This window comes from Daldinia loculata (genome assembly GCF_022478755.1).
Source record: "Daldinia loculata strain CBS 113971 unplaced genomic scaffold F4817scaffold_56, whole genome shotgun sequence".
Taxonomy (NCBI): domain Eukaryota; kingdom Fungi; phylum Ascomycota; class Sordariomycetes; order Xylariales; family Hypoxylaceae; genus Daldinia; species Daldinia loculata.
The window spans coordinates 18,330-30,012 of NW_026054910.1; the positions used below are offsets into that span (position 1 = coordinate 18,330).

The 11,683-nt window shown below is 48.0% G+C and overlaps 5 protein-coding genes across 5 annotated transcripts; 3 read left to right on the plus strand and 2 right to left on the minus strand.

Annotated features, from left to right (window-relative positions):
- The first annotated feature begins 655 nt into the window (after positions 1 to 655).
- F4817DRAFT_347857 (uncharacterized protein) lies at positions 656 to 2,294 on the plus strand. Its single transcript, XM_049304604.1, has 3 exons — positions 656 to 891; positions 1,045 to 1,968; positions 2,023 to 2,294. Coding segments are annotated over exons 1-2 (924 nt in total). The 5' UTR covers positions 656 to 890; the 3' UTR covers position 1,968; positions 2,023 to 2,294.
- A 210-nt stretch (positions 2,295 to 2,504) lies between these two features.
- F4817DRAFT_347860 (chaperonin Cpn60/TCP-1 family) lies at positions 2,505 to 4,686 on the plus strand. The gene is made up of 6 exons (XM_049304605.1): positions 2,505 to 2,695; positions 2,759 to 2,853; positions 2,908 to 2,929; positions 2,990 to 3,226; positions 3,279 to 4,278; positions 4,335 to 4,686. The coding sequence occupies exons 1-6, from the start codon at positions 2,654 to 2,656 to the stop codon at positions 4,562 to 4,564; spliced, it is 1,626 nt and encodes a 541-aa protein (XP_049155752.1). The 5' UTR covers positions 2,505 to 2,653; the 3' UTR covers positions 4,565 to 4,686.
- Positions 4,687 to 4,950: 264 nt separating this feature from the next.
- F4817DRAFT_347861 (uncharacterized protein) lies at positions 4,951 to 8,437 on the minus strand. The gene is made up of 3 exons (XM_049304606.1): positions 8,418 to 8,437; positions 5,842 to 8,237; positions 4,951 to 5,779 (listed from the first exon to the last, which is right to left on the minus strand). The coding sequence occupies exons 2-3, from the start codon at positions 7,773 to 7,775 to the stop codon at positions 5,017 to 5,019; spliced, it is 2,697 nt and encodes an 898-aa protein (XP_049155753.1). The 5' UTR covers positions 7,776 to 8,237; positions 8,418 to 8,437; the 3' UTR covers positions 4,951 to 5,016.
- F4817DRAFT_347863 (NAD(P)-binding protein) lies at positions 8,245 to 9,641 on the plus strand. Its single transcript, XM_049304607.1, has 4 exons — positions 8,245 to 8,477; positions 8,534 to 8,634; positions 8,710 to 9,181; positions 9,246 to 9,641. The coding sequence occupies exons 1-4, from the start codon at positions 8,399 to 8,401 to the stop codon at positions 9,452 to 9,454; spliced, it is 861 nt and encodes a 286-aa protein (XP_049155754.1). The 5' UTR covers positions 8,245 to 8,398; the 3' UTR covers positions 9,455 to 9,641.
- Positions 9,429 to 11,455, minus strand: F4817DRAFT_367889 (cytochrome P450). Its single transcript, XM_049307183.1, has 4 exons — positions 11,272 to 11,455; positions 10,425 to 11,216; positions 10,060 to 10,357; positions 9,429 to 9,989 (listed from the first exon to the last, which is right to left on the minus strand). Exons 1-4 carry the CDS (start codon positions 11,446 to 11,448, stop codon positions 9,655 to 9,657), a joined length of 1,602 nt encoding a protein of 533 aa, XP_049155755.1. The 5' UTR covers positions 11,449 to 11,455; the 3' UTR covers positions 9,429 to 9,654.
- Positions 11,456 to 11,683: the final 228 nt, after the last annotated feature.

Sequence of the window (11,683 nt, forward strand, 5' to 3'; positions counted from 1 at the left end):
TTTACTCAAAAAAAAAAAAAACATCAAAACTCAAACCAACCAACACCCCAACAACCCCCCAACACAAACCCCCAACCACCCCCCCCCCCCCCCCCCCCCAATAAATAGTTTGGTTGAGAGCAAAGCTGATCTACTACTAATCTTCACCTTCCTATCTTTGTGATTTACTGTTTAATACTCGGACCCTCTAAGTCTAGACACGTTAGGCAAAAACTCTGCTGGGTGCTGGGTGCTGCGTTCACCCACGCACACTATTTATCTCTATATCAGCAAGTCAAAATCTTCCAACAGCCCTCATCTTTATTTGACCGGCGCCAACCTTTTGTCAATCATTCATCCACCTTAAACAGTTGTCATTAGGGCCTTTCAGAAACCTATACAGCGGTTTCTATTACTGATTTCGGTTTAACTAATTCTCTCACGCGTCTATTTTTATCAGCACCTTCTATTACTTACAATATTGTTTTCCATTTTCCTGTCTTTAACAAGTAAGTCTCGTAAATGGTACATTGTTAGGCTTGAAATGGTTGTGAACAAAACACGAGAGAAACTATGCCGTCAGCTAACCGATATTGTTTCTACCGTATAGGATGCACCCTTCACATAAGATGCGTCTAAACAAAAGGCCAAGGGTTGTAATCATTGGCAATAGGCCCCAAAAGAATGCTGATGGAACATATTCCAGCAAACGCGACTTTCCCCCTGAAAGCGCCCATCTCTTCAATCCCCTTGAACAGCAGCTGGAACTTACAAACCTCACACCAGTGATAACTCCCCAATGGGTTATAGAAAAGAGACGTGTAGAGGCGAAGGAACAAAAAATACACAAATCCTTCCATCTCTTCCCCTTTCTCCCTTATGAAATCCGCGCAGAAATTTGGGAATTGGATAGTATGTAATACCTAACATTGAGAGTTTAACTTTCCCTTTCATCTTTTATGTTTACCGATATTTTCTTCTTTAGTGTCCCCCTTTATCCCATGCGCATATGAAATCTCTTAAACCATTATTAAATTAAATTATTACTAACTTTTGTTATTGTAGTGCCACAAGGCAAAGTTATCTACCTCCACTCAAAGATTGATTATTTGAAGGATCACTCCGGCCGTTATCCTTCGTTCGGCATTCCAGAACTATCTTTAGTTTGTCGCGAATCTAAGATGATTGCCTCGAAGTGGGGCATAGGTTTGCGCTTCTGTGGGTTTGACCAGCCAATCCACTGCGAATGGTTTGACCCCAGGCGAGATTCAATTTACATCCCAAGTATTCATATCTTCAAAGGATGGCATGGATGGAGAAAGTGTATGGGTGGCGCTACCGTGATCCTCAACGTTCTTGAAACAGTTGAAGACCAGTATCGCGGCAGGCTGCCAAGTAAAGCCTTTAAGTGGGCTATACAGTCAGGATACTTCGATGGTGTTCGTTCCATCGATCTCGCGATGTTGACTATCAAGTGCAGAGGTGTCAGCTGGGATAAAGAGCACGATGCCTACGGTGAGGAAGGCCATGTTGGCGTCGTGGGATTAGATGATAAAAGGCTCCCTGCGATTCTACGTCCTGTATTCGATGCCGTCCGCGGGGGTTATAGAGACAGGATGGATTTACTACGCCACATAGCTCATAGACGCCCCTCGTGTTTGCTGAAACACCTCCACGGCGAATGGAATCGCGACCTGAAGTTCTTGTTTGAAGAGCAGTGGCTTTTCTCACAATTGAGAGTACCTAAGAAAGAACAATTCGAGTCGGAACTGTTTACCGACGTCGTATTCGGCTACAAGGGCCGACGACGAGCATTGAACAGAGAGCACGATATCATACGCAAACTAATTGCTAAGATGCCCGAGATCCGACCGGTTATTGTTTTCGACAGAACGCCTACACCGGTCCCAGAGCAAATTCTAGATCGGCCAAATCACTGGGACAATAGAAGGGGTTATGATGGATTGGAGGTCGTTTCTAACCGTTGAGGTATGGTTCTGGCATACAATATCTATGATGGCCGTAAGACTCAGTATACCTAAGATTACCTGCTTGGCACCGAAGCTGAGTGACACCGACTTCTACGTACGCGGGACGGTTAAGAGGGTTGAGGGCCCAGGGGATTGGACCGAGGCCGAATAAATACCGTTGACCGTGGCCTCAGATTGGAGATTGGAGATGCGGTGATTTCCTCGAGGGTTAATGTTTAATGGTGATCTTTGCTATGCGTTGTGTTAAATCAGGTAGTCCAATGATGAATTTATATTAAAAGTCCCCTTCCCTTGTAAGAGAATTGAAGCTGAAACGGATAGAATGATATCGCGTATTATGATACTTGGAAAGGGGTCATGACAGGTGGGGTCTCAGCTACAACGGCTGGTATCTTACCCCACCTATATACATATGGGTACCATACGTATCTATGTACCACGTGGGGCAAGGCTGTCATAAAACGGATTATTTCATATTGGGCGTGCGCATGTACCTTGTACTAAGAAATAAGGCTATTCCGTACTTCGTACAAGAAAAAAAAGTTGTCGGTGCTTTCTTGACCCGCTTCAAGCTCCCATCTCTCATCTCCCAATAACGCTGTGTGCCCCTCGACGACGATAACCACAAATTTCTACCTGAACACGGCACTTTTATACAGCAAGTTCCATTACGTCGGGTTATAATGTCTGCCGCTCAGCTCCTAAATCCCAAGGCCGAATCTCGGGTACGTTTTATCAAACAACATTCTTACATACGTACGAAACAGTTATATTGACTTCTAGGCAAGCGGCGGGGTGAAGCTCTTCGAGTCAACATCAGCGCGGGCGAAGGTCTACAAGATGTTCTGAAGTCCAACTTAGGTCCTCTAGGAACCATTAAGATGTATGTATAATTCTTACTTGATTTAAAAAAGTAGCTGCTAACGTGTTATGACAGGCTTGTCGATGGTTCTGGACAGGTACGAGCTGTCTTGACGCCATATAAAATATACGACACCAAGCTGACCTTTACCGAATAGATCAAACTGACAAAGGATGGAAACGTCCTATTGAGAGAAATGCAAATACAGAATCCGACCGCAGTTATGATTGCTCGAGCCGCGACAGCGCAAGATGATATTTGCGGAGATGGAACGACATCAGTAGTCTTGTTGGTGGGAGAGCTTCTAAAGCAAGCAGACAGATATATCGCCGAAGGCTTACACCCTCGAATCATAACAGAGGGCTTCGAGATCGCGAAGAATGAGGCATTGAAGGTATGCTGCCATATTCATTTTGCACAATCCGTATACTTAATTGTCGTCATAGTTTTTGGACTCCTTTAAGCTCCCGAAAGAGGTTGACAGGGAACTCCTCCTCTCCGTCGCTCGGACGTCTCTATCTACCAAACTCAACGCGAGCCTTGCTAAGAAGCTGACCCCCGATATCGTTGACGCCGTCCTCGCCATTTACGAAGCACCTGCGAAGCCGGATCTACATATGGTGGAAATCATGAAGATGCAGCACCGTACCGCTTCAGATACCCAACTCATCCGCGGTTTAGTCTTGGACCACGGTGCCAGACATCCTGATATGCCTAAGAGACTGGAAAATGCGTTCATCCTGACCATGAACGTCAGCTTGGAGTACGAGAAGTCGGAAATCAACTCGAGTTTCTTCTATTCTAGCGCGGAACAGCGCGACAAACTGGTCGAGAGCGAACGCCGATTCGTCGATGCTAAGCTCAAGAAGATTGTGGACTTGAAGAAGGAGGTTTGCGGGAACGACCCCAAGAAGAGCTTCGTCATCGTGAACCAGAAGGGTATCGACCCGCTTTCATTAGATGTGCTAGCCAAAAACGGCATTTTGGCTCTGCGAAGAGCCAAGAGGAGGAACATGGAGAGATTACAGCTTATCTGCGGCGGTGTCGCGCAGAACAGTGTGGAGGATTTGTCCCCTGACGTGCTCGGCTGGGCTGGCTTGGTGTATGAACAGCAGCTGGGCGAGGAGAAATACACTTTCATTGAGGAAGTGAAGGATCCCAAATCCGTAACGCTGATGATCAAGGGCCCGAACGCCCACACCATCACACAGATTACGGACGCGGTTCGAGATGGCCTGCGAAGCGTGTACAATATGATCGTGGACAAGAGCGTCGTTCCCGGTGGCGGTGCTTACCAGGTCGCTTGTGCCGCTCACCTGAAGAGCGACGCCTTCAAGAAGACGGTTAAGGGCAAGGCCAAGTGGGGTGTTGACGCGTTCGCAGATGCGCTCTTAATCATCCCCAAGACGCTCGCTGCGAATGCGGGCCACGATATTCAAGATGCACGTATGTATTACACTTACCATTCATAATTAAGTTTACCTATACTAACCCTGCCATAGTTGCTTCGCTCCAAGACGAGCACGCAGATGGCAACGTTGTCGGATTGGATCTAGTGCTTGGCCAGCCCATGGACCCTACTTTGGAGGGTGTCTACGATTCATTCAGAGTACTGAGGAACTGCGTAGCCTCTTCATCAAGTATCGCGTCTAATCTCCTACTTTGCGATGAAATGCTCAAGGCGCGCCAGATGGGGCGACAAGGCCCGGGGCCGGAGGGTGCAGAGGAATAAATGAGTGAATAAAATGGGCGAGCACGGCTGACTGATACCACTGTACGTTAGACGCAAAAATGGCGTTGTTAATAGACGTGGATGAATCGATCCGTGTATCGAACTGAGTACATATAATCGTATTTGGACTGTCTCGATCGCATATGTGATAATCGTAGTATAGTATTGGAATGGTAAGCCCGAGAATCACCAACCTGTCTGTTGAAAAATGCATACCCCCCATTTTACAACGCAGCTAAAATCACGTCTTTATAGCAACGTAATAAGGGCATCGCCCTAACATTCTTCTTACACTACAATAAAGTAACTCCATTATATCTGAATAGCGTTACTAACTCTTTAACAGGGTCTTAAAAATCATCTGAAATTTTTCTTCAACGGTCAGATTAAAGAGATCAAAGTATATTGTATTTACCAGGTACCTATATATCAAATACATAGTATATACTCACCTAGCTCCTCGTCAACTCAACAATCACATCACCATTAGCTGTCAGCGGGATCCGCCATCCCGATCGCTCACTAGTCGCCTCGGGGCTCGATATGCGGTAAGAGGCCGAGTCTCCACTCTTGTCGATCCACAGAACCGCCGCCGCCGCCTTTGGTGCACCGGAAAGCTGCGTTAGTACGACGGAAATAGCACCCGAGGAGCTTTCGTAGCTGAAACTGCTTATACTGCCCGCATCCGCATTGATCGTCACACCCAGTGGCCCAATGAAGACACGTCGGGTCACAGGGCCGTTAGTCTGCACGTTGACTTTGTTATCGGTGCTTTCCAGCACACCGCCATACGCAAGGAGTCCAAAGCTGGCGTGCTGCGCGACGTACGTGCCGGAGCCGAGAACCAACCCCAGAAACCCGGGGCCGTAGTCTCCGCTGTAACCGTCCCACTTCAAGGTATCGGGCCAGGAGTGGAAGGACGCAGACGCGAATCCAGCTTCGTTGATGTTGGATAGGGGTCCACTGGCGCCACCGTAGCCGACCTGAAGGAGGTACGTATCTGAGGGATTGGTGCGGAAGGCCGAGAGTAGAACTAGAGAGTTGAGGCCTGATCCGTAATGGTGGATTTGCCGCTCGATGCGCTTGAGTTTGCCACCGTAGATATTATCCCAGTATCTGCGGGCATTCCCGTTCCATCCCCAGTGGGGAATCGTAGGCATATAACCCAGAACGCTATTTACTGTTTTTGTTGCTGTGTTTGAGAAGCCAAAATATCTGGTAACTTTTATTAGTGTGATCTTAGGTTAAGTAGTTAAGTATAGAGAGAAATTGCTCACTTGGTCCAGTAGTAAACTCCTTCTTGGCCGGTGGAGTCCCAGGCCATCTCGCTTCCGTAAGGAACTTCTTCAGAATCCCATTGTGCAGCCCTTGATCTCATGGCTTTGATGAGCGTGTTAACCTGCGTAGTTAGCCCTTCCCGAGTAAGATCGGTAAGGATCTCCCCGAATACTGTCTCACCCATTAGTCCAAGCTGATTATATACAACGTCGGACTGCATCCCGCGTATGACGGTGCTATAAGCCTGGTTGATATACCATTTCCAATCATGGCTCTTTACTATCTCGGGGTAGGCCCGTGCCACGAGGTATAACGACCAATAGGCTGCTGCAACATGAACGTAGTCGTAGGCCCGATCGATTGCATAGGCCGCGTCCTTGTTCCATGACGTCCAGCTAGACCAATCAAAAGCGGAATTGTAGGTGTATTTTGGAACGACTGAAGGCTCGTAGTAGAATATGCTCTTCCGGACACCGAAATCCTTCGTCTGGATAGTGCCCCAGAGAACCTTGTCAATGAACATCTCGAGCTTTGATACCTCCTCAGGGTCCGGCTGGATAACCTGCTTCACCATCGCAGCGAGGTATGCGCCTACGCCTCCTTCGTCACTGAGTCCGGCGATCCAGACTCGCGAGTCTTGAGTTACGATAGAACTAGCCTCGTAGTCATAACTCATAACCGAAGGAGCACGACCAAAAGGGTCGGATGTGTCATTAAACCACTGCTTAGTTGTAAGGAACCGTCCTAGATCTCTGATGGAATCTGTGCCAGACTTAGTGACGTAGTAATGTATCGTTTGGGTCTTTCCATCCTCGTAGTCGATAGTGAGCCTTGAGCGGCCCCAAAAGGTTGGGGACGGAGTTATACCGTATGAGCCCGATGAGAGCTGGCTGAAGGCCAAGGACTCTACGGGTTCGCTGGAAAAAGATATCGGATTCGACTCGGCGTCCAGGAAAAGTTGCGACGTTGATCCTCTTGGGATGATGTACCCAGGAACACCATAAGCTACGGGGGTGCCGGTTTTTCGCACAGTTTCATCAATGTCACGGATGCCACCTTTAGCCACGGAAAAGCGTACTCCAAACTGTACTGTTTGGCCAGGTTGGAGGATTTTTGACGAAGGCGCATTCCACGATTGCACACCTGCCCATTCTTTCTCGGCCCATGCGCGGCTAAGGACTTGCCACTCATAGAATCCCTCGAAGGTCTGGCTTCCGTAGGCTGTAGCCTGATAAGAAGGTTCGGCCAGATTACGGTATGCTTCCAACGGAGTATCCCCAAGTGGTGTCACGACAAGCGCGGCGCCGGTTCCGCGAACAGGGCTGACGCGGATGTAACCCGCGTGCAAGCCGACATATGGGTCAGATAGTGAACACAGACGCTGCGTATCGCCTGCGGCACGATTTGTAAAAATGCTGTTGAACTCAGCGGGAAACCCCAAACTGCCTATCTCAACGGGAGACGCTCCCGAGTTCTCGATTGTGAAACGTAGACCCAGGTCACCGGAGACATCGAGCCATTCACGAGTCACATTTAAAGGTCCCCCGCCGGGAAGTGTCGGTGCCAGACCTGAAGAAGCTAGGACTCCTGTCCCGGCCTTGCGGGTGGTGACGGCCTTCCGGGAAGCGGCAGAGTCGCCGTCGATCCACGGACCATCATTATCTTCGCGATAACGGTATGTAATATCACCCCAATGATATTGGCCATTTCCAGCCCGAGCCGAAATTAAGTCAAAGGGCAGAAAGTCAAATGAATTTCCTACCGGACTCAGCGACGCGAGTACTTGCGCATCGCGAACAACCTTAGCATTGAAATTGGCAGTTTTAATGGTGATATAACCATTCTTGAGGCCTAGATTGTCGCTTTGACATGCGACATAGCAGAAGAGCCAAGCGAAGGCGACGATGAGAAGCTCACTACTGAAGCGAAACATGATGCATCAGTGGATGATTCATCACAGCTCAGCTAGGAGTTCGCGAAAAGAGTTTTATGAACGTAAATAGCCGGATCTTTGCAATGTGCCATCTTGAATGGGTCCCGGGTAGTCCATGTCAGTCCATGGCTGTTGGCATTAAGTCGTATCGTAGGCCGGGTTCCTATCCTGATCTGGCGTTGCATTCTGCCCGCAACGGATGTCCAGGCATTGACACGATGCTGCGGGGTATAAGTGAAGAATAACTGAAATCGTAGCAGAACACGTTAAAGTTATTACATCTAAGATTCCGATTTCGATTTGGTGCTAACTACAAAATGATTAATGGAAAGGAGGGATGATTAGACTCCTTCTCAGGTAAGTAACAACAAAATACATGTACCTATGTACGTCAATGTAGGTAAGCACCTGCAGTGAGAAATCCTATATATATGGGCCAGACGACACTAGGGTTTAGATTAGGTAGGTACCTACCTCCCAGTAATGTCCTCGTCTTTTCAGCTCTCCTTCCGTTGTTTACCTTCAAATATCTCACGTTCAACAACAATTACAAGAGCCACTTCATAATTAATACTACACTTTTCAAACACCAAAATTAAGAATATTGAATATTATCTAAAACAATGGCCTCTCCCTCAGTAGAACCCAATGATCTCTTCGGAGTCAAAGGATTGGTCGTCGTTGTAACGGGCGGGGGAAGCGGTAGGTTGGCTCGTGCCCGCTTATCTATAAGTGAATTAACTGAACATAAAATATAGGTATTGGTCTCATGATGGTAAATGCCCTTGAGAGCAACGGTGCGATTGTCTACGTTATTGGCCGCCGCAAGGAGACCTTAGAGAAAGCTGCTGCCACTGCTGTACGTTGCCTCATCAAACATTACAGCTCCCAGATGCATTATTAACTTTCCTACCTATTACTTGCGTTGGTATAGAAACATGGAAACATTCGCATAATCCAAGGCGATGTGTCTAACAAGGCCGACCTTGAACGGGCCGTCGCCGAGATCAAGTCAGCAGTAGGATATGTCAATGTTGTGGTAGCAAATTCTGGTGTACCAGGCCCTACTATGGGCGCATTGCCGCAAAACCCCAGCATTTCGGACTTCCGCAACTTCGTCTTCGGCTGGGACACGGCTGAATTCAATAACACATATGCTGTAAACTCTACAGGCGTGTTTTTCACCGTCGCTGCATTCCTAGAGCTTCTTGACGAGGGCAACAAGCGTGGAAATCTGAAGCAGAAGAGCCAGGTTATAGCCACGTCCAGCATTGGTGCATACAACAGAATCCCTGCTGCTGGATACGCTTACGGAAGCTCTAAGGCCGGAGTGGTCCATATGATGAAGCAGTTGGCAACCGCTCTTGTGCCATATGGCATTCGATCCAATGTCATCGCTCCAGGATGTAAGCTGTCCCTTTCATAGGTAGCTAATACCTTCTTAGGTTGCTAACACAAGTTATACGACAGTCTACCCAAGCGAAATGACCGAGCCTCTGCTCCAAAACCGACCAACTCAGGAGTGGCCCAAGAGTGTTGTTCCTGAGCAGAGACTTGGTGATCAGGAAGACATTGCTGGCGCGATCCTGTTCTTGGTGAGCAAGGCTGGCGCCTACATCAATGGAAACGTGCTGGTGACGGATGGAGGACGGTTAGGCGTTGTACCTGCTGCCTATTAAAATGTTTTAGAATGTCTTGATGATACAGCTGTTACTATTGCCTGAAAAGGGGCATGTGCTAAGTCACTTGCAATATGAAGATTGATATACAGTAACTTGGGCGTAATTTCCGAGTCTTCATCCACATCCCTAAATGTTCTAAATAAAGTACAACTTTCCAATTGGCTGCCAATCTTATAGCCACGGCTCGCCATTTCCTATCATGAACCATCGGGACTTTCTAACCAAGTTGCAAGCTTTTCTCCTCCCCTTGGGATAAATCTAGCGCGCCACCCGCGTGGGGTACCGACAAAGGCCATGCCTTTTAACCCCTTAATCGGATCAATTGCCTCTATTGTTTCTCCTTCAGCTGGCAGGATACGGAAATGCGCAATTAGATGCAAGAACACCGTATATAAAGCATTGTGAGCCAAATGCGATGCGACGCACATCCGCCCGCCGATTCCAAATGCGAATTGGTGGGCGTGTACTTCAGAAGAATTTTGCAGCCAGCGCTCGGGGATAAACGTTTCTGGTTCAGTGAAGAGTTCCGGATCTGGAATGGGGGAACTTAGTTTCAAGCGGACAGTCAAGTTTATGTCGTGGGGAGAAGATTTAAGACGTACCTCGATTACAAGCCCAGGAGTTTAGGAAAACCATTGTATTAGCCGGAATCGTGGCACGCTCCCAAGTCACATCGGTGTAAGTGGCCTTGGGGAGGGCTAGCTTCAATACTACGAAGTATCGTGAGATTTCCTTCGTTAAGGCGTCGATGTACTCGACTTTCGTAGAAGCATATGCGTTTGATGGTAAGCTGAGGACCCCTGCATCTCTGATTGCGGAATAAGCCTTTTCTTGTATGTCTGGTCGGTGCGCGAGAAGCAAGCAGGCCCATGAGAGGGTAGGTTGGTTCGAGTCAGCCCCCTATTTGATATCAAAGTATAAGTTACTGCTTTAGGGTAGTTAAAATATAAGATGATAGAGGACATACCGCCATCATGCTCAAGCTAACGCTAATCAGCTCTTCCCTCGTTACTGTCGCAGATTCCGGATCTCTGAGCACGGCCCCCTGAATGCACGGCTTATCTTCACCCCTCTGCACTTCATCCTTCAGCTTTTCCAAGAGGATATCATTATACTCTAATCGGCGACGTCCGATATCCGCCGCGTGGTTTTTTGGCTGCGCATCAAGCCCTAGAAACTGCGCCAGGGGCTCCCAATACCGCAGTAAAGGGATGTAGTTGGCGTAGTTCTTGCCAGTGTCGCGGAGCTTGGAGATCTCGCCTTCGACGTAGATGATCTCAGATAGGAGCGGGTCGTCGGTTAGAGATTTGACGCTCGACACACGCGTCCCATAATTCAGTGTCAGGCTCAAGTTTAGCGAGAAGCGCTTCACGGCGGGCCGGAAGTCGATCTCAACAGTACCATCCCGGCATGCCGAATATAGGTCCTTGAGGAACTCGCGCGCCTCTAGGTCCAGGAGCGGCCCGTATGTATCCACGCGGGTCCTATTCATTGCCCCTGCAGCCAACTTTCTCCTCCGCTTACAACTCTCGTCCCAAGGGCTGGTCCCAATGCTCGTCACGGCCTTACTAACTTTCTTGTGGAACACATAAAATGTCGGCCGCGAGTTCATCGCATGGCTCTGCCCGAGGAACAATTGCTTAGCTGCCCGCGCGGAGTTGATAACAACTGCGGTAGTGTTGCCGAGCTGGATCTGGAATACCGGACCGTACTTGAAAGACCATCTTCGGTATGTTTCCGCAGGTATTACATCGGAATGCTACTATGTTGTTAGTCAGACACAGGTTACGAGGATGATAAAGTATTTTATGTACTTGGAAAAGATTCCCAACGATGGGCCATCCGCGAGGCCCGGGGAGATTCTTTATCCTACTGCGATATCGAATGATTTCATTTTGAATGAGGTAAATAACTAGTCCTATGATTGGTAAGGAGATAATATATTGGAGAGATTTAACAATATAGAGAGGCAATATTTCTAAGAGTGGCATCTTGAAAAGGGATGAAGCCGATGGTGTAGTCAAGTATACCCCGTGAGTGAAGTTGATAGAATACTATTACATCTAATCCAGACTTGCGAGATGAATAAGGTGGGCATGATAACTTACAGATGTACCCCTCCTAAGGGTAGTATCTTGTCAAGACTATAGGAGTTAGATATGTTACCTAGGTAGGTTGTCATTTCTCTTCGTCTATCTTAGAGCAGGACTTGCGCAGTACAACTCC

Coding starts and splice junctions, on each gene's coding strand:
- F4817DRAFT_347860 (XM_049304605.1), top strand. CDS start 2,654: ATGTCTGCCGCTCAGCTCCTAAATCCCAAGGCCGAATCTCGG. Junction 2,854..2,907: donor CCTCTAGGAACCATTAAGAT/GTATGTATAATT, acceptor GTGTTATGACAG/GCTTGTCGATGGTTCTGGAC. Junction 3,227..3,278: donor CGAAGAATGAGGCATTGAAG/GTATGCTGCCAT, acceptor TTGTCGTCATAG/TTTTTGGACTCCTTTAAGCT.
- F4817DRAFT_347861 (XM_049304606.1), bottom strand. CDS start 7,775: ATGTTTCGCTTCAGTAGTGAGCTTCTCATCGTCGCCTTCGCTTGGCTC. Junction 5,780..5,841: donor GGAGTTTACTACTGGACCAA/GTGAGCAATTTC, acceptor AAAAGTTACCAG/ATATTTTGGCTTCTCAAACA.
- F4817DRAFT_347863 (XM_049304607.1), top strand. CDS start 8,399: ATGGCCTCTCCCTCAGTAGAACCCAATGATCTCTTCGGAGTCAAAGGA. Junction 8,635..8,709: donor AGAAAGCTGCTGCCACTGCT/GTACGTTGCCTC, acceptor GCGTTGGTATAG/AAACATGGAAACATTCGCAT. Junction 9,182..9,245: donor CAATGTCATCGCTCCAGGAT/GTAAGCTGTCCC, acceptor GTTATACGACAG/TCTACCCAAGCGAAATGACC.
- F4817DRAFT_367889 (XM_049307183.1), bottom strand. CDS start 11,448: ATGCCACTCTTAGAAATATTGCCTCTCTATATTGTTAAATCTCTCCAA. Junction 11,217..11,271: donor TCGTTGGGAATCTTTTCCAA/GTACATAAAATA, acceptor ACAACATAGTAG/CATTCCGATGTAATACCTGC. Junction 9,990..10,059: donor CTCCTGGGCTTGTAATCGAG/GTACGTCTTAAA, acceptor CCCCCATTCCAG/ATCCGGAACTCTTCACTGAA.